This window comes from Odocoileus virginianus, chromosome 18, assembly GCF_023699985.2.
Source record: "Odocoileus virginianus isolate 20LAN1187 ecotype Illinois chromosome 18, Ovbor_1.2, whole genome shotgun sequence".
Classification (NCBI taxonomy): Eukaryota; Metazoa; Chordata; class Mammalia; order Artiodactyla; family Cervidae; genus Odocoileus; species Odocoileus virginianus.
The window spans coordinates 3847111-3864312 of record NC_069691.1 but is presented as its reverse complement, the minus strand read 5'-3'; the positions used below and the strand labels follow the sequence as shown (position 1 = coordinate 3864312).

The 17202-nt window shown below is 48.9% G+C and overlaps 1 protein-coding gene and 1 pseudogene across 1 annotated transcript; both read left to right on the top strand.

The window, feature by feature from the left end:
- Window positions 1-1630: 1630 nt before the first annotated feature.
- On the top strand, window positions 1631-10287 carry DNAJB5 (DnaJ heat shock protein family (Hsp40) member B5). The gene is made up of 4 exons (XM_020880393.2): window positions 1631-2499; window positions 4833-5077; window positions 8115-8716; window positions 8854-10287. Exons 1-4 carry the CDS (start codon window positions 2318-2320, stop codon window positions 9085-9087), a joined length of 1263 nt encoding a protein of 420 aa, XP_020736052.1. The 5' UTR covers window positions 1631-2317; the 3' UTR covers window positions 9088-10287.
- A 3913-nt stretch (window positions 10288-14200) lies between these two features.
- Window positions 14201-15672, top strand: LOC110129192 (acidic leucine-rich nuclear phosphoprotein 32 family member B pseudogene; annotated as a pseudogene).
- The last annotated feature ends 1530 nt before the right edge of the window (window positions 15673-17202 follow it).

The following is a 17202-nucleotide window of genomic DNA, read 5'->3' as shown; positions in this document are numbered from 1 at the left end:
TAGTTTGCATGACTTCATGGGTGTCCATACTCTGCCTCTGGGAAACCACAAGGAAAGAGAGGTGACAGCTTCTGCTCTGGTCCTTCCTTTGTCCTCAAAGCCCCCAAGAACTCCTTCCCCCTCTTCACCCCTGGATTACCCCCTCTCCACCCCCGCTCCCTCTAGCACAGATGGGCCTGGGAGACAGTGACGTGGGCGCCAGGCACCGTGTCTGCTCAAGCGTCGGCTTCCGCTGGCAACCGCCTCCGCAGCCCTGCCTGCTCTGAACATCGGGGACACTGGGGCTGAGAATTAATGGGGGTGGGGGTACTGAAATGGGAGATTATGAGGGTGTTAAGAAAAAAGATCATGTGGAGCTGAGATGAAGGATTAAAAGGGGGACTAGGATAGGGGAGCTCGTGGGAATAAGGATTAAGAATAGAGTAAGGCAAAAGATCATGGATGAAAGACAGGAGATCCTATGGGGTCAAGAAGGGAGGAAAGTAAAACGGGTCTAAAACATGTGTTACCTTAATGGGAACTCAAAGGGGAAGTACGATGAAAGATTATAGAAAGGACTTTAATGGGTATCATGGGGGTTGCTGAGAAGAGGCTGCTCATGAGGGAAAGCGAATGAGGGAAACATACAGAGGATAAAAAGGGGACTCAGAAACGGGATTATGGAGGTGCTAAAATTGTGGAGAACTACCAGGTTACAAAGGGAAGAGTAGAAGAGTACTATGCACATCTACCGGGGCCTATTTTGAGATTCAGTTAAGTCACATCAGGTCAACTCCGGGTCACGGTAAGGTAAAGCTAAATCAGGTCAGGGCTAAGTAAGTTCACGGTTCAATGGAAGACAGGTAAGAAGAAATGACCTTTTGACCCTGGTCCAAGGACTACACCTCCCAGGGTGCACTATTCTCTCCCCTACTCTCCTAAATGAAGAAAAGAAAGAATGCCCAGAGTCACCGCCAACTGGTGGGCGCAGTTTTCCTTTAAGGCTGCCTTTGACGTTGCAGGGGTTCCAGAAGGTTCTCCCGAGATTCGAGCAGCGGCCAGTACGTCCCACCTTCTCAAACCGGAGATTGGACTAAAATAGTTGTCCCCCGACTCGGGTCTAAGCCCCACAGACCAACCAATGAAATCAAAGGGCGCGAAGAGTTGCCGCCCTCTGTCCCTTTCACCAATGACATGACCAGATAGCGAAGAGGTGTGGTTGATTGATTTCAGAGTGCACCAATCAGACTCATACCAATCACTGCCCGGAATGTGTGCGCGTGTGGCCGGGTGACAGGGGCGGCTACCACAGAGCCACTCGTTGAAATCTGCCCAATTACAACAGAGGCTGAGCTGAGTGACGGGCAGACGGCGCAATGGGCAGTACGGAGGCGGAGCTGTGGGGGCGGGTTCCCGGGCCGGCTGTCTGCCGCCGGCGGGCGGGCGACTCCTGTCCCTAGTGGAGGCGGCGGAGCCAGAGCCGGGGGAGGGGGCAGCGGCTGTCTGACGGACCGCGGCGGCGCCCGCAGCTCCTCACCGGTGAGGGCGCCGAGCCAGGACTCGAGGGTCCCGGGGGTGGGGATGGGGGCTTCGCGAAGCCAGGGGTCCTAATGGGGGGAGCGGGGATCGGGACACTGAGGGCCCATCGACTCTTCCGCCGCGGGGGTGTGGGGACTCGGAGTCTACAAGGTGCTCGATGTCCGCGACCCTCTTAGAGGGGCAGCCAGTTTCTGAGCCGGGGGAGGGTCGGGCCGGGTCGCATTGGGTTCTGCGGAGGCGTTTCTGAGCCAGCCCAGTCAGCCAGCGCCGGTGACATCACCGACCACCCTCCTCCGCCGGAGCCCCCTCCCCTCTCCTCCCCTCCTCTCCTCGCCGCGCCTTTTGTCCCAGCCGAGCTCTGTCCCGCCCCACCCCGCCCATCTGCGAGGGAGGAGACTCCCCGTCAGTGACTTCATTGAGTAGATTCTTGGGGATCGGGGTCTGCTCCTCCCCAGGAGAGACGAGAAGAACACACTGCCTCTAAGGCCCTCACAGACAATCACACCTGTCACAGGTACACACGCTGCCACTCACAAGAACACGCTCTTCGCACTGCCAGCCTTACTGTCACACTGCCATACAGCCATTCCCAATCAGCCAGACCTCGCTGCACCTGAGAGCAGGTGATCGCTGGACCCTACCCCTTCACTCTCCACACCTGGGGATCAGGTCCAGCTCCTGCTGCACCGGAGAAGGCTTGCTGGGCAAGTGCCCGAGACCCTGAGGAGGTGGCTTCCAGAGCTTCAGCTTTCCAAGCGGGCTCCGGTGGAGCGATCTGAGGTGAGGGGCTGGGCTGGGCATGTTTAAGCGCACAGTGCTCTCCTGCCCATCCCCAGCAGCACCCCCACTACAGGCCCGAGGAGCTTTCCGGAGCTTCCCACACTTCTGGGGAGAAGACTTCTTAGCCAGCTTGATGTTTAAAATTCAGCTGGAGCCCTTAAAACTTCGAGCGTGGACGCTGAATGGGTTTGTAAAGTTTCGGTAAGTCCCTCTGGAGAAGGGCACTCATACCCATACCAAGTCAAATTCTTCATGTCATATCCCCCCTCCATTGCCTATCTGCTTCCTCCATCTCATCTCATCCCCAGTTACATGTAAGAATCCCCCTCTGTCCCACCCTTACATTTGAATGAACTGCACCCCTTGTCATTCATCTCCTATACCAAACCATTCAGGCATCCATCTTCCACAAATACCTCCTCTAGTATTTCAACTCTTTACATCCCATTGGCAACCCATTTGCCACCTGAGACATTTCCACTTGTCATCCTTCATCGCCTTCCCTCAGTACTTCATTTCTGTACCAACCATTCCCCTTTACTGGACCAGTCCCCCTTGCTAGTTCTCATTTTTCATTCCTGCCTCTACGGTAACATCCTCCTCATTCTCTCCATCCAAGGCAGTGCCACGCCATGGGGTTCCTTTGTCATTCCAACATGTGGCTCATGGGTATGGAAGGGAGGGGGGGAGGGAGGGAAGAAAAAAGGCAATTCCTGAAAGAGCTTGCCTACGTCTGTGGAGGCAAGAGAATTATAGGTCTAGAACAGCAAGCAGGTGGTTGCCGGGGAGGAAACTGGCTGTATGAAGAGGCAATGCAGGGACACCGAGGGGGGGTGAGAGCAGTGCCACGCCGGTCCACTCACCCGCAGCCTCAAACCTGCTCTAGTTCTCTGCGGGCACCCTCTTGGTGTGATAGGGCTCCTTCCCAGTTTCAGGGGAAAGAAAGTGTGGGCTGAGGCAGAGATGGTGGCAGACCACCCCCAGCTCCCTCTCAGACGGCTTTTACTGCTGCTTCCGAAAATGGCTGCCCTCCCCCAGATGCTCTTTCTTCTCTGCCTCCCCCAGCTGCAGCCTCCCCCCACCAGGCATGACATGCTGGTAGGGAGAAGGGGGAGTACCCGCCTTAATGGAGCCTTCTCTTCATCAGAGTGAGATGACTCCCAGAACCATGAGTCAGTCAACCCAGCCACCTGTAACAGGCCCTGTGGGGGCAGGAGTTAGGGCTGTCGTCCTTGTCTACCTGAGGCCTTGAGGCCTCCCCTTACCCATTATAACCCTCACTCCTGACAGGAAACTCTGTATACCTCTCTGAAGCAGTCAGAGACAGAAAAGCAGGCCTCAGCTGTGGCTGCCAGCCCAGGACATTGCTAGAAAGACTCTGGGCTTTGGCAGGGGTTGGCCAAGTCTTGGGTTGGACAATGGCTTCTGGCCATTCCCCCAAATAGCTCTAGCTACAGGAAAATGCCCTTCCTTCATATCCACCACAGAGACATTGATAGAGGGAGATTAGAGTGAAAGAATTAGAGTCCTGTGTTTCTCCCTCATATAAATAACAAATGCCCTTGCACCCAGCCTGCAAGGAACTATCAAAGGAGTGTGGACCTGGCACTGGGCCAGATCCTAAACCATGGGGCAGGTGAGAGAGAAGAACTGGTAGAAAAGGTATTGAGGAAATGTTGGTTAGTGCCTAACTGTCTCCTAAAAACTGAGGTTAAAAAGACCCTACCCTAGGATGCTTTTGTTCACTAATACTGACGCTTAGGCGGCACAGACATGTCTTCAAACTGTTTTGTGTGTAGACACTGGGAAATGAGTAAAGCAAACTGTTGCCCTGACTAGGAGAAGGGCAGTGTCACCCCCCTGCTAATGAGGGAGTTAGAAACAGCAGTTTCCAAGGCTGTTAGTCATCCTCTGATCTGAATCACACGTGAGGCTTAGCATAGTTTGGGGAATGGGCATAGGAAGACCTGGGGTCTCCAATGGCAGAGAGGAATTCAGGCACCCACACCTGACTCAGCCTGGCTGGCCAAGGCATCTGGCTGAAGACCCAGGCCCGTCCCCAGTCCTGGGCCACTGCCCCAGCTGCCCTTAGCCTGGGCACCATGCCTGAGGCATGGCGTAGGAGACCACGATGCTCAGGTGACCTCACCCCGTACGCTGATCTTGGCCAGCTCCTGCGCGTGGATCTGTCAGTCCATGGTACCGCCTCACTCAGCTGGGCTCGTGGGGGTCCTCAGTCTGTTCCAAGGACCTAGGCCTTAGAATAGCCCCAAGACTTGGGCCACAGCCCCCAGCTTCCTGTTGGGAAAACCCAGGAGCTAAGGAAAGAATCACAGAATCCTAGAATGTCAGAGCTGGAAGAGATCTTCTAGTCCAAACCTTTCATCCTACTGATGGAGAGACAGAGGCCCACAGAACTGGCATGACCTGCTGAAAGTTACACAGTGAGTCATTTAGGAACTTCAGGATCATCAGGAATAGGACCGGGGTAGAAGGAAACAGTGGCATCAAGGATCAGCCCTGGTTTCTTTCAGAAACAAGGAGACCAGTGCCGGTCCAGTGGCTGTGATGGGAAAGGATTACTACAAGATTCTTGGGATCCCATCTGGAGCCAATGAGGATGAGATCAAGAAAGCCTATCGGAAGATGGCCTTGAAGTACCATCCAGATAAGAACAAAGAACCCAATGCTGAGGAGAAGTTTAAGGAGATTGCAGAGGCCTATGATGTGCTGAGTGACCCTAAGAAACGGGGCCTGTATGACCAGTATGGGGAGGAAGGTAAGAGGGCAGTGCCCCAGCTGATACTGGATGTCTGTCCTTGTTGGGGGTCCTGGGTGACCTAGTTCTCAGAGCAGGGAACTGGAGACTGAGAAGAGGGTGAGAGGCACAAGTGTTCCCAGCACTAACATCCAGAGGGAAGAGGAGACCACCCACTCCCCAGTCCCAGCTCCCCATCCGTCTCCCTGCCTTTCTCTGCCCCTCTCCCTCCTCAAGTTCAGGCCTTAGAGAAGCTAGAGCCAGAGCCCTTCCCCGCCCTTCTTTCCCTCCCAGCCTTATTAGTCCTGCCTGAAGTCCCTGCTGCTTCATTGGCTGATGGGGAAGGTTAGGAAAGGGAGTGTGTGGCTCTCTGAGGACAGAGCATTTACAATCATCAGCATAAAAGTTTGGCCCTTAAGCAGCCGGGAAATTAACCACTGGAGCTCTCAGCTAGCGATGGTTGTCCCCTTCCCTGCCCCATTCCGGCCCACTTCAGGCCAGCAGAACAGAGATAGAGTTTTGACTCCCTGAGGAAGTGGCTGGGATCCAAAAGTGAAACGGGAACTGCTGCTGGCAACTTGCCCCCTCCCTGGGGTAGCTGGTGGCCACGCACAGGGTGGCAGGAAAGGTCCAAATAAAGCCTCTGAGAGGGCGGCTCCTCCCAGCACATCCCACGGGCATGATGTAGCTGCTAATTCTGGGCCTGCCCCTCAGGGCCGCCTGCCACCCGCCAGCCACAAGCACCTGTCAGGCTATATTAAGAGACATTGTCACAGCTGAGGACTCTCCTTTCCGGGAGGAACTGCCCTTCCTCCCCAGCGGGATCCACCTTTCTTCCACTTTCTCCTCCTCAGTCTCCCCGTTCTAGTCTCCAAATGGGCTAATGATATGCACTGTACCTGACACAGAGTAGGTACTCAAAAGAATGTTCTTTCCCTCTCCCCAGCCCTTGCTTTGTGTTGCATGACCCAATCCTCTGTACACCCTAGTCCTCCCAACCCTCTCTTCTTATTCTCCATGCCAAAGTTCCTTCCATTATTCCCTCCTCACCTATTAGACTTGCCAATCCCCAGATTCATCAGGCAGTTGCTGGAATCCTCAGTATTCTTTCAGCTAAGAAATGTTTCTCTCTGGGGTAGGGAGGTGAGAGGGGTAGTGGTGGGGAAGAGGAAAGCAGTGCAGACACCATGCCACCATGTGACCTGTCTAGGAATTGCATTCATTCCTCTGCTTGGCCTTATCGTGATTAGGAAAAAGGTAGGGACTGGGTTATTTAGTCGCCAAATCGTGTCCAAGTTTTTTGTGACCCCATGGATTATAGCCAGCCAGGCTCCTCTGTCCACTGGACTTGGCAGGCAAGAATACTGGAGTGGGTTGCCATTTCCTTCTCCAGGGCATCTTCCCAACCCAGGGATTGAACTCCTGCATTGCAGGCAGATTCTTTACCATTGAATCACCAGAGAAGCTAATAGACTTCTTTCTGCAAAACCAAACCTAAGTGAAGGGCAAAGCTTGGATCCTAGGTCCAGACACTGGTTCTAACACAAATCTACACCCCAGGAGAGTTCCTGGGGATACAGAACAATCTTAAGGAGACATCCAGGGCCTGGGAAGAGAGAAGCAGCCTTGGAAATGTGGATCATATTTCTGTCTGCCCTGCCCCCTCCCCGGCAGCCAGCCAGAACAGTTGTGAATATAGACTCTGTGTGCACCCTGGCTGGGGACAAGTTGTTCCCAGCTTGAAAGGGGGGCAGTAGTGGTACAGCAGGAATCCTTGCAGAGAAATTGCCCCCTCCTGTCATCATCAGACCAGTTTCTCCCACTGAGCTCTGCCAAGCTTCTTGAGTTCACCTGACAATCAGACCCCCAGTACAAGGAAAGAACAGACTTTGAGTCTTAGGAAGCATGAAGAGGCAGCTGTTACAAGTCACTGAATTGCTTGCCTCTTGGCCTCTTCAATGAAACCCAAATCTCCTCTTGTGGGCCCAGGAAATAAGAGGCTAATTCAGGCTCAGGCTTCCACAGCCAATAAATATCGAGATAAAGGCCCCCAAAGAGAAGAGTCCCTTCTCCTAGCCTGGGCCCCAGCTCCGAGTCTATCTGTATACCCTAGATCATTTCTCAGTGTTAACCTCCTTCTTCACTCCTCCCCACACATGCCCGGCCCCCACCACTCCCATCACCATCACGACCATGCCCCATGAAGACTGCCTCCAGGAGTCTGAGCCCCTGAGATAGAACCTGCCTCCAGAGAGCGTCACTGGGGTCCCACTGCCATGCTCCAGCTCATGCATGCATTTTGGCTGCTCTGACATAGGCGTGGGGAGAAAGCTCGGTGCTGTACACTCCAGGGTGCTGTACACTCCAGGGTGCTGCACAGTCTACACTTGTCCCTGAATGGTGCCCCTTGGAGCTGTACAACACTATGAGCCCTGAGTGTGGGAACGAAGCATTTTAAAACTTTTTGTAGAGAAGTAAGTCTTCTCCAGGCTAATGATCTTTCCTACTTTTGAGGGCCCTCCTGATTTCCCATTTGGATGGGAGTCAGAGAAAGAGGAAACTGTGCTTAAAGTAGATTGAGAGGGGACTTCCTCCTTGATGATACCCCTACCTTATTTAGGACAAGTCACTTACTAGCCCCCTGGATTGTCAAATTCTTTGTGACTGCCTCTTGCCCTGTCTTTGGAGATAAGTAAATCTGGGAGCCAGGTATGACTTGTAATATGACCCCAGGCCAGCCTTTCAAGGCTTAGTGAGACATCTTTGGGTCACAGGTAGATGGAAGAGATTACAGCGCTGGAGGCTGCATCCTACAAGTCTTCTAGTCTTAGCTTTTCAGCCTCTTTGATCCTCAAGATCCTTATTATTATTAAGCATATAAAAAAGTATAAATTAATCTTGCCAGAGATTTTTCTTACTCTATTAGGCCAGCCCTCTCTGTGGGAGTTAAAGGTTGCTTCTTTCTCTAGGCTGATGAACTGGGAGCTAGAGAGCAAAGGGAGGAGACTGGGGTGGGGCGGAGACCAGCCACACTGCCCCTAACTTCTTCTCCCTCCAGGCCTGAAGACTGGCGGCGGTTCCTCAGGTGGCTCCAGCGGCTCCTTTCACTACACCTTCCATGGAGACCCCCATGCCACCTTTGCCTCCTTCTTTGGAGGCTCCAACCCCTTTGATATCTTCTTTGCCAGCAGTCGCTCAGCTCGCCCCTTCAGTGGCTTTGACCCAGATGACATGGATGTGGATGAAGATGATGACCCCTTTGGCGCCTTTGGTCGCTTTGGCTTCAATGGGCTGAGTAGGGGTCCAAGGCGAGCCCCAGAACCACTATACCCTCGGCGCAAGGTTCAGGACCCACCTGTGGTGCATGAGTTGAGGGTGTCCCTGGAGGAAATCTACCACGGCTCCACCAAACGCATGAAGATCACAAGGCGGCGCCTTAACCCTGATGGGCGCACTGTGCGCACCGAGGACAAGATCCTGCATATTGTCATCAAGCGTGGTTGGAAGGAAGGCACCAAGATCACCTTCCCCAAAGAGGGCGATGCCACACCGGACAACATCCCTGCCGACATCGTCTTTGTGCTCAAAGACAAGCCCCACGCACACTTCCGCCGAGACGGCACCAACGTGCTCTACAGTGCCCTGATCAGCCTCAAGGAGGTGGGGCCTGGATCAGATCATGCTTTTACTGGGCAGGGGGTGGCAGTGATGGAGATTTTTTTCTTCCCCACTTTTACTTTTCTTCCCTTCCAATCACTCTACCCTAAATTTTCCTCATTCTGTCTAATTTTCCCTAGGCGCTGTGTGGCTGCACCGTGAACATTCCCACCATTGATGGCCGAGTGATCCCTTTGCCCTGCAATGATGTCATCAAGCCAGGCACCGTGAAGAGACTCCGTGGGGAGGGCCTTCCCTTCCCCAAGGTGCCCACCCAGCGGGGAGATCTCATTGTCGAGTTCAAAGTTCGGTTCCCAGATAGATTAACACCACAGACACGGCAGATCCTTAAGCAACACCTACCTTGTTCCTAGGCTCTGCCCTAGTCAACCCAGAGTCTACCACAGCAATACCCCCCACACTCACCCCATCCATTGTGCACCCAGCTTGATGTCCACTGGACACTGGCAACATTTTCTAAAGTGCAAAAAAAGAAAGAAAAAAAAAAAAAAAGCCACTGGTTTTCAGGGGAAATGTTCCTATCCCTGACCCCTTTCAAAGCTGGGCTGCCCTGGGGGAGTGGGAGGGAGGTGGGGAGAGCTAGCCCAGGCCAGGGGTCAATTTTCATGTCACAACGTTTGAATCCAGTTCCCACTCCAGTGGCTGGAGAATGACCTGAGTGCTACTTGAAGATATAGAGATTCCTTGTCCACGCCTGTAAATAGCATGTCCTCCTTCCCCTCTCAGCTTTGCTAATACCTCTCCTTTCCCTTCCCTTCAGTTTCCTCCTATTGAGGGAGGAAGAGGATAAAATGGACACTGCTTTCCCACCCCAGTCCCACCCTCAAGTCCACAGTGTCCAAGGTTATCACACACATATTCATGCACACAAAACACATACCTAGAGCTGTGTGTGCCTCTCCAGGGTTGAGATAAGAAGGGAAGGTCCGTAACCCATGAACCGGGCCATTGAGCACGAGACACTTTTCATTTGGGGCAGGGAAGTGAATGGGACCCTCAGCAGCCTTCTTGACAGCTACCCTGCCCAGACCCTGCAGAGCTGGAAGTTCTGTCCTCCCTGTTGCTCCCAGGAATATGCAAGGTAGAGGAAGGGGAGGGGGCCTGCTGTATTAAGGCTAAGAGGTGGAGGGCACAGTCTGTCTTCCAACCTTCATCAGGAAGCAAAAGGGCTTTGGGGTCAGGTGGCAGCTATTCCCCACCAAGAGATTCAGGGTCACAGGTGTCTCCCCACACCTCTGAACTCAGGGCCTAGCCACCCCTAAACTTCCAAATCCCATTTTTGTGATATATGAAGCTACTTATTTCTTACCCTTCATAGAGGCTGCGTGGGGAATTTCTAGCCCTTTGATGCCTGTGTGACCCCACCCCACTCCCACAATTGTATAAAGGTCAAATAGTGAAGGAGCTAGGGTAAGACTGCTTCAGCCAGGTTCTGGGATGGGGTTTTTAGGTTTTCTCACTTTGACAAGCCCTTGAATGTTTTTATAGTAGTTTTTTTGTATTTTTTTGTAATGACAGTATTATGAAAAAAATAAAGTATTTTAAAAATATGGCATCTGAGCAAGAACAATGAAGCTGTGATGGGGGTGGATATCACTGTAAGCCTACCTCCTGAGCCTTGCTCACCTCTATGAAGACCAAGTAGGCCCTCAATATAAGGTAAAGCTGACTCCTTCCTTCCTTCCTCTAAGCCCAGATTTCCAGAATTTCCAAAATGTGGACCCAAAATTCAGCAAAGACAGAAGATATCACTCAGCTATGAGAAGAAACAAAGATTTGAAAAGAATAAATATCCTGCATTATAAGAAATAGAGACTATCCTCCACAAAAGATATGCTAGCCAGAGAACAAGGATCAGGCCTACAATGACCATGCCCTCCTGAACTTCAGTATCCCAATGCCATGAAGACAACTCTGTCTTCACCTGAGCCTGGGCTCCATACAGAGGCTGACAAAGTGTAGGCTTTTAATAGGGACCTTCCTGCCCTTGCTTTTTGTCCTGGGACAACACCTATGAGAAAAGTTCATTCTTTTATTCAAGGTACTTTTGGTGAAGACTTCCTTCCAGTGCAGAAACTGAGGGGCTTCTGTTTACAAAATGTCTGCTAATATCCCATCCTGGGCAGGGAGATCCTTAATCCTGCATCCCCTATGCAGTGCTTTCCTATTCAGGTCTCCTAGGGTTGTCCCTCTCTTCACCCAGGGCTAAATTCTTATTCTAGCTCTTTCCTGAGGCCTGAAGCATTGGGATCTAGGTCTCCTGAGACAGACTGCTCTCTCCCACCTCCCTGTGGACATGGATGATCTGGGAGGTCAGAAACTGTCGTGTCCTCACTGAGTACTCTGGGGATAGCCTATGACACCTTAGAGGCCGGGCTGTCTGAGGTCAGGGGCATTTAAATGAGAAAGCCCTGAAGCTGGCCTTGCAGCTCTGCCTACACCCTGAGCTTTGCCATTCTTGGAAGTTACATGAGGGATTTGTGGTCATTCTTAGATCATCACTATTTTGACCTATAAACACTGAGGACTGTGAAAGCCTATGATCATTCCTTCTGAGATTTGTCTGTTAGTTGCCCTGAGGCCACATCAGTGCCAGAGACTCAGCTCCTGCAGGCCTGGACCCACTAGTGTTAAACATGGAACTCTTTCAAAGGTGGTGTTTTAGTTAGTTCCAAATAATATTTATAGGAAGTTTTCTAAGAAAAATGGAAACTGAAATGTAATGCTGGGTACCCAGGCCATACTGAAAAAAGTCAAATCCCACAAATTTTCAATCTGCTTCTGTAGCAGGTATTATTTCAGTTGGAATGGGAGACTGTGTCTTATACTGGGTCAGAAAGATTACTCCAAAGGCCCTAGTCTGGGGTAGAGAAGAAGGTTGTAAGAATGGGAGCAAGGATTGAAGGTGGGCCTTACATAGGGGGCTGGAAATAAAACAGGGTTCAGGACTGGGGAACCAGTGGGGAATATTTAGCCTGCATTTAAACTAGAGGGGGATAGAGGAGTGGGCACTAGAAATTTCATTGAATAAAAAAGGGGACCCCAGGGGGGAGCAACCACCAGAAACCAGGACAGCAACTGCAGGGATTCACTGTGCAGAGAGGGGAAACCCTAGAAAAGCTGGCTCCATTTATGCTGCAAAAGGTCCCCCCAAGTTTGAGGATGTAAGGGAGCTGCTGAAGACTGCACAGTTGACTAGGTTTGTCATCAGTGTTCCATAGTGGTTGGGAGTGGGTGTCCTGTGTATCAGCAGGCGACTCTAAACTAGTCCCAGAAGGGGACTTCCCTGGTGGTACAGTGGATAGGAACCTGTCTGCCAGTGCCAGGGACATGGGTTTGATCCGTGGACCAAGAAGATTCCACATGCCACAGAGCAACTAACCCTGTGTGCCACAATTATTGAGCCTGTGCTCTAGAGCCCAGGAGCTGCAGTTACTGAGACCACGTGCCACAACTGCTGAAGACCCCATTCTGCAATTACTGAAGCCGACACACCCTAGAGCCCTCATGCCACAACTTCTGAGCCAGCATGCTGCAATCACTGAAACCCATGTGCCTAGAGCCTGTGCCCCACAACAAGAGACACCACTGCAGTGAGAAGCCCATGCGCTGCAATGAAGAGTAGCCCCAGCTCGTTGCAAATAGAGAAAACCCATAAGCAGCAACATAGACCCAATGCAACAAAAATAAATAAAATAGTCCCAAAAGGATAAGCAAAGACTGGGAGATCTGAATTGGCGAAAGAAAAATCAGCAATTCTGAAGATAAGCCAATTGAGATTATCCAATGTGAGGAACAGAAAGAAAAAGAAGAAAAATCAACGGAGCCTAGAAGACCTGTGGAGCAACATCAACTATACAACATACAAAGAATGGAAGTCCCAGAAAGAGGGGAGAGAGAGAAAGGGGGAGAAAAAACATCCAAAAAAACAATGGCCCAAACTTTCTAAGTTAAATGAAATACTCGTCTACACATCCAAGAAGCTTAACAAGTTCTAGGTATGATAAACACAAAGAGGTCCACATTTAGACACACTAAACTGTCAGAATATATGACAATCTTGAAAGAGGCAGGAGAAAAGTGACTCATCATGTATAAGGGATAAGATTAACAGCTGATTTCTCATCAGAGCTATGAAGGCCAGAAGGCATTGGATGACATACTCAAAGTTCTGAAAGAAAAATTCTGTAATCAAATCACCAAAAATACCCCAAAAAATGGGAGAAAAATTAAGACCAGATAAACAAAACCCAAAAATCCATTGCTAGCAAATCTGCTCTACCACAAATACTAGTGGAGTCTTCTAGGGTGTGTGTGTGTGTGTGTGTATATATATATATAGCAAGCATGCTAAGTCACTTCAGTCATGTTCAACTCTTTGTGATCCTATGGAGTGGAGCCCACCAGGCTCCTCCATCCATGGGATTCTCCAGGCAAGAGGACTGGAGTGGGTTGCCATGCCTTCTTCTAGGGGATCTTCCCAACCCAAAGAATGAGCCCACGTCCCTTATGTCTCCCACATTGGCAGGCAGGTTCTTTACCACTAGGACAATCTGGGAAGCCCAAAGGAAGATCCCCTAGAGGAGGGCGTGGCAACTCTCCATTTATTCTACAACTCGTTCTTGCCTAGAGAATCCCATGACCAGAGGAGCTTGGCAGGCTCCCATCCATGGGGTCACAAAAACTCAGACATGACTGAAGTGCCTTAGCACACTCACATATGTAATATACACATATATATATAGAGAGAGAGAGACAGAGACAGAGACTGAGAGTCAACATAAGAAAATCAATCAATGTAAAACATCATATTGATAAAACACACAGAAAAAAAAAACAACACATGATCATCTCAGAAGAATTTTTATGCCAGAAACTCAGAAATAAGGAATAGCAGGAAAATTCCTCAACATGACAATGAATATTTATGTTTTAAAAAACCCATAGCTAGGGACTTCCCTGATGGTCCAGTGGTAAGAACTCCACATTTCCAATGAAGGGGGTGCAAATTTGATCCTTGGTCAGGGAACTAAGACCCCACATGTTGCACAGCACTGCAAAAATAATAAATATAAAATAATATTTTAAAACCCACAGCTAGCATCATACTCGGTGGTGAAAGACTGAAAGCATTCCCCTTATGATCAGGAACAAGACAAAGATGCTCACTTTCACAGCTGTCATTCAACATTATACTGGAAGTACTCCCTGATAAGAAAAAGAAATAGAAGTCATTCAAATTGAAAAGGAAAGGTGAAACTATTTTCCCTTCACAGATGACATGATCTTATGTATAGAAGATCCCAAAGAATCCACAAGAAAGCTGGTAGAGCAGTAAATGAATTCAACAAAGTTGTAGGGTACAAGATTAACACAAAAAATCAATTGTGTTTCTCTATACACCACAAATAAACATTTTTTCCAAAAAGGAAATTAGCAAGCAGTTCCATTTTTAATAGCATATACAGCATCAAACACTCAAGAATAAATCTGACCAAGGGCAGAGCTGCGCTCCAGCCCCTTTTGCCCTCCGTGGTTTCTCTCCGCTCCCGCGAGTAACTCGGCCCCGGGGGCTCCGCCCGCCTGCCCGCACGCCGCCCGCCACCCAGGACCGCGCCGTCGGCCTCTGCCTCGAGCAGACCCAGCAGACCCCTTCCGACGGCTCTCGCTGCGCAGGCTGGGACGCCTCTCCGCCCTCCGCCCCCACCGCGGAAAGTTAAGTTTGAAGAGGGGGGAAGAGAGAGAAACATGGACATGAAGAGGAGGATCCACCTGGAGCTGAGGAACTGTACCCCGGCAGCTGTTCAAGAACTTGTCCTGGACAATTGCAAATCAAATGATGGGAAAATTGAGGGCTTAACAGCTAATTTGTGAACTTAGAGTTCCTCAGTTTAATAAATGTAGGCTTGATTTCAGTTTCAAATCTTCCCAAACTACCTAAATTGAAAAAGCTTGAGCTCAGTGACAATAGAATTTGTGGAGGTCTGGATATGTTAGCAGAAAAACTTCCAAATCTTACACATCTAAACTTCAGTGGAAATAAACTGAAAGATATCAGCACCCTGGAACCTTTCAAAAAGTCGGAATGTCTCAAGAGCCTGGACCTGTTTAACTGTGAGGTCACTAACCTCAATGACTACCAAGAGAGTGTCTTCAGGCTCCTGCCCCAGCTGACCTATCTGGATGGCTATGACTGAGAGGATCGTGAAGCCCCAGATTCAGATGCCGAGGTGGATGGTGTGGATGAAGACGAGGATGATGAGGAAGGAGAAGATGAGGATAAGGAGGAGGATGAAGACAGCGAGGAAGAAGAGTTTGATGATGAAGAGTTTGATGATGAAGACGAAGATGAAGAAGGGGAGGAGGATGAAGATGAAGTCAATGGGGAGGAAGAAGAATTTGGACAGGATGGAGAAGTTGATGAAGATGATGAGGATGAAGACAAAGATGAAGATGAAGAAGAGGAAGAAAGCGGGAAAGGTGAAAAGAGGAAAAGAAAAACAGATGATGAAGGAGAAGATGATTAATAAGACCCCAATAACCTGCAAAAAAAAGAACTGTTCAGTATTGGTTGGACTGCTGACATGGATTTGGTAGCTGTTTTGTTTTGTTTTTTAAAAGAAAAAAAAAAAGGTAGCTGTGATACAAACCCCAGGACACCCACCCACCCAAAGAGCCAAAGAATAGTTCCTGTGACATTCCACCTTCCTCCATTTAGTCCTTCTTGGAAATCCACCACCAAGCTTGGGGACTTCACCCCAACAAAATTGTAAGTGTTGTTAGGTTTTTGTGTAAGACTTGCTGTAACGTGGATAGCTGTGATTGGTGAGTCAACTGTCCGTGGCTACCAGTTACACCAAGATTGTAACAGCATTTTTACTTTCTGTACAACAAAGAAGCTTTGTAAATAAAATCTTAACATTAAAAAAAATAAAAAATCTAACCAAGGAGGTTAATAATGTATATGCTGAAAACTACAAAACATGGCTGAAAGAACTTAAAGAACTATATAAACAGAATCCTGTGTCCATGGATCAGAAGACTTAACATTGTGAAGATGTCAGTATTGCCCAAAGTGATCTACAGATTCAGCATAATCTCTATTAAAATTCCAACTACCTTTCTCATAGAAATGTAAAGACCATCCTTAAAATCATATGGATTTCTGAAGAGTCTCAAATAGCCAAAACAGTCTTGAAAAAGAAGAATGAAGTTGGAGGACTCACACTTCTTGATTTCAAAACTTATCACAAAACTATTGCAATTAAAAGAGTATAGGGCTTCTCTGGTGAAAAAGCAAAGGTGTTAGTTGCTCAGTCATGACCAACTCTTTGCATTCCTATTGACTATAGCCTGCCAGGCTCCTCTGTTCATGGAATTCTCCAGACAAGAATACTGGTATGGATAGCCATTCCCTTCTCCCAAGGGATCTTCTCAATCCAGGGATCAAACCCAGGTCTCCTGCATTGCAGGCATATTCTTCACCATCTGAGCCTCAAATAACCAAAACAATCTTGAAAAAGAAGAATAAAGTTGGAGGACTCACACTTTCTGACTTCAAGACTTACCACAAAACTACATTAATTAAAATAGTATAGGGGTTCCCTGGTGGCTCAGTGGTAAAGAATTTCCCTGCCAATGCAGGAGACACAGGTTTGATACCTGATCTGGGAATATCCCACATGTTGCAACTAAGCCCAAGTGCCATGACTATCAAGTCTGTGCTCTAGAGCTCAGGACCTGCAACTACTGACCCACAAGCTGCAACAACAGACGTCACCGCAATGAGAAGCCTGTGCACTGCAGTTAGAGTAGCCCTTGCTCTCTGCAACTAGAGAAAGCCTGAACAGCCAAAAATAAATAGTAAAATAAATTTTAAAATAAATAAATAAAATTTTAAAACCACAATGAGATACCACTTCTACCAAATAGGATGGCTATAATAAAACTTAAAAAAGAAAAAAAAGAAAAACAAAGAAAATAAGAAATGTTTACAAGGATATGGAAAAATTGGAACCCTTGTGCATTACTGATGGGAATGTAATAGTGCAGCCACTGAGGAAAACAGTTTGGTGGTTTCTTAAAAAGTTAAAGGTGGGGACTTCCCTGGTGGTTCAGTGGCTAAGACTCCATGCTCCCAGTGCAGGGGTCTGGGTTCGATCCCTGGTCAGGGAACTAGATGCCACATGCTGCAACTAAGATTCAGTGCAAATAAATAAATAAAAATAAATATTAAAACAAAAAGTTAAAGTTGGAACTACCATATGACACAGCAATTTTATTCCTAGGTATATATCCAAAAGAATTAAAAGCAGGAACTTGAACATATATTTGTACAACAAAGTTCATAGCAGCATTATTCACAATAGCCAAAAGTTGCAAACAACCCAAGTGTTCATCAACAGATGAATGAATAAACAAATTATAGTATATATACACACACAGTGGAATATAAGTCAACCAAAAGA

Bases quoted from the DNA above. Each gene is read 5' to 3' on its own strand.
- DNAJB5 (XM_020880393.2), top strand. From the start codon at position 2,318: ATGTTTAAGCGCACAGTGCTCTCCTGCCCATCCCCAGCAGCACCCCCA. The intron at 2,500-4,832 runs GTAAGTCCCTCT...GGTTTCTTTCAG, and splicing joins AATGGGTTTGTAAAGTTTCG to AAACAAGGAGACCAGTGCCG. The intron at 5,078-8,114 runs GTAAGAGGGCAG...TTCTCCCTCCAG, and splicing joins TGACCAGTATGGGGAGGAAG to GCCTGAAGACTGGCGGCGGT.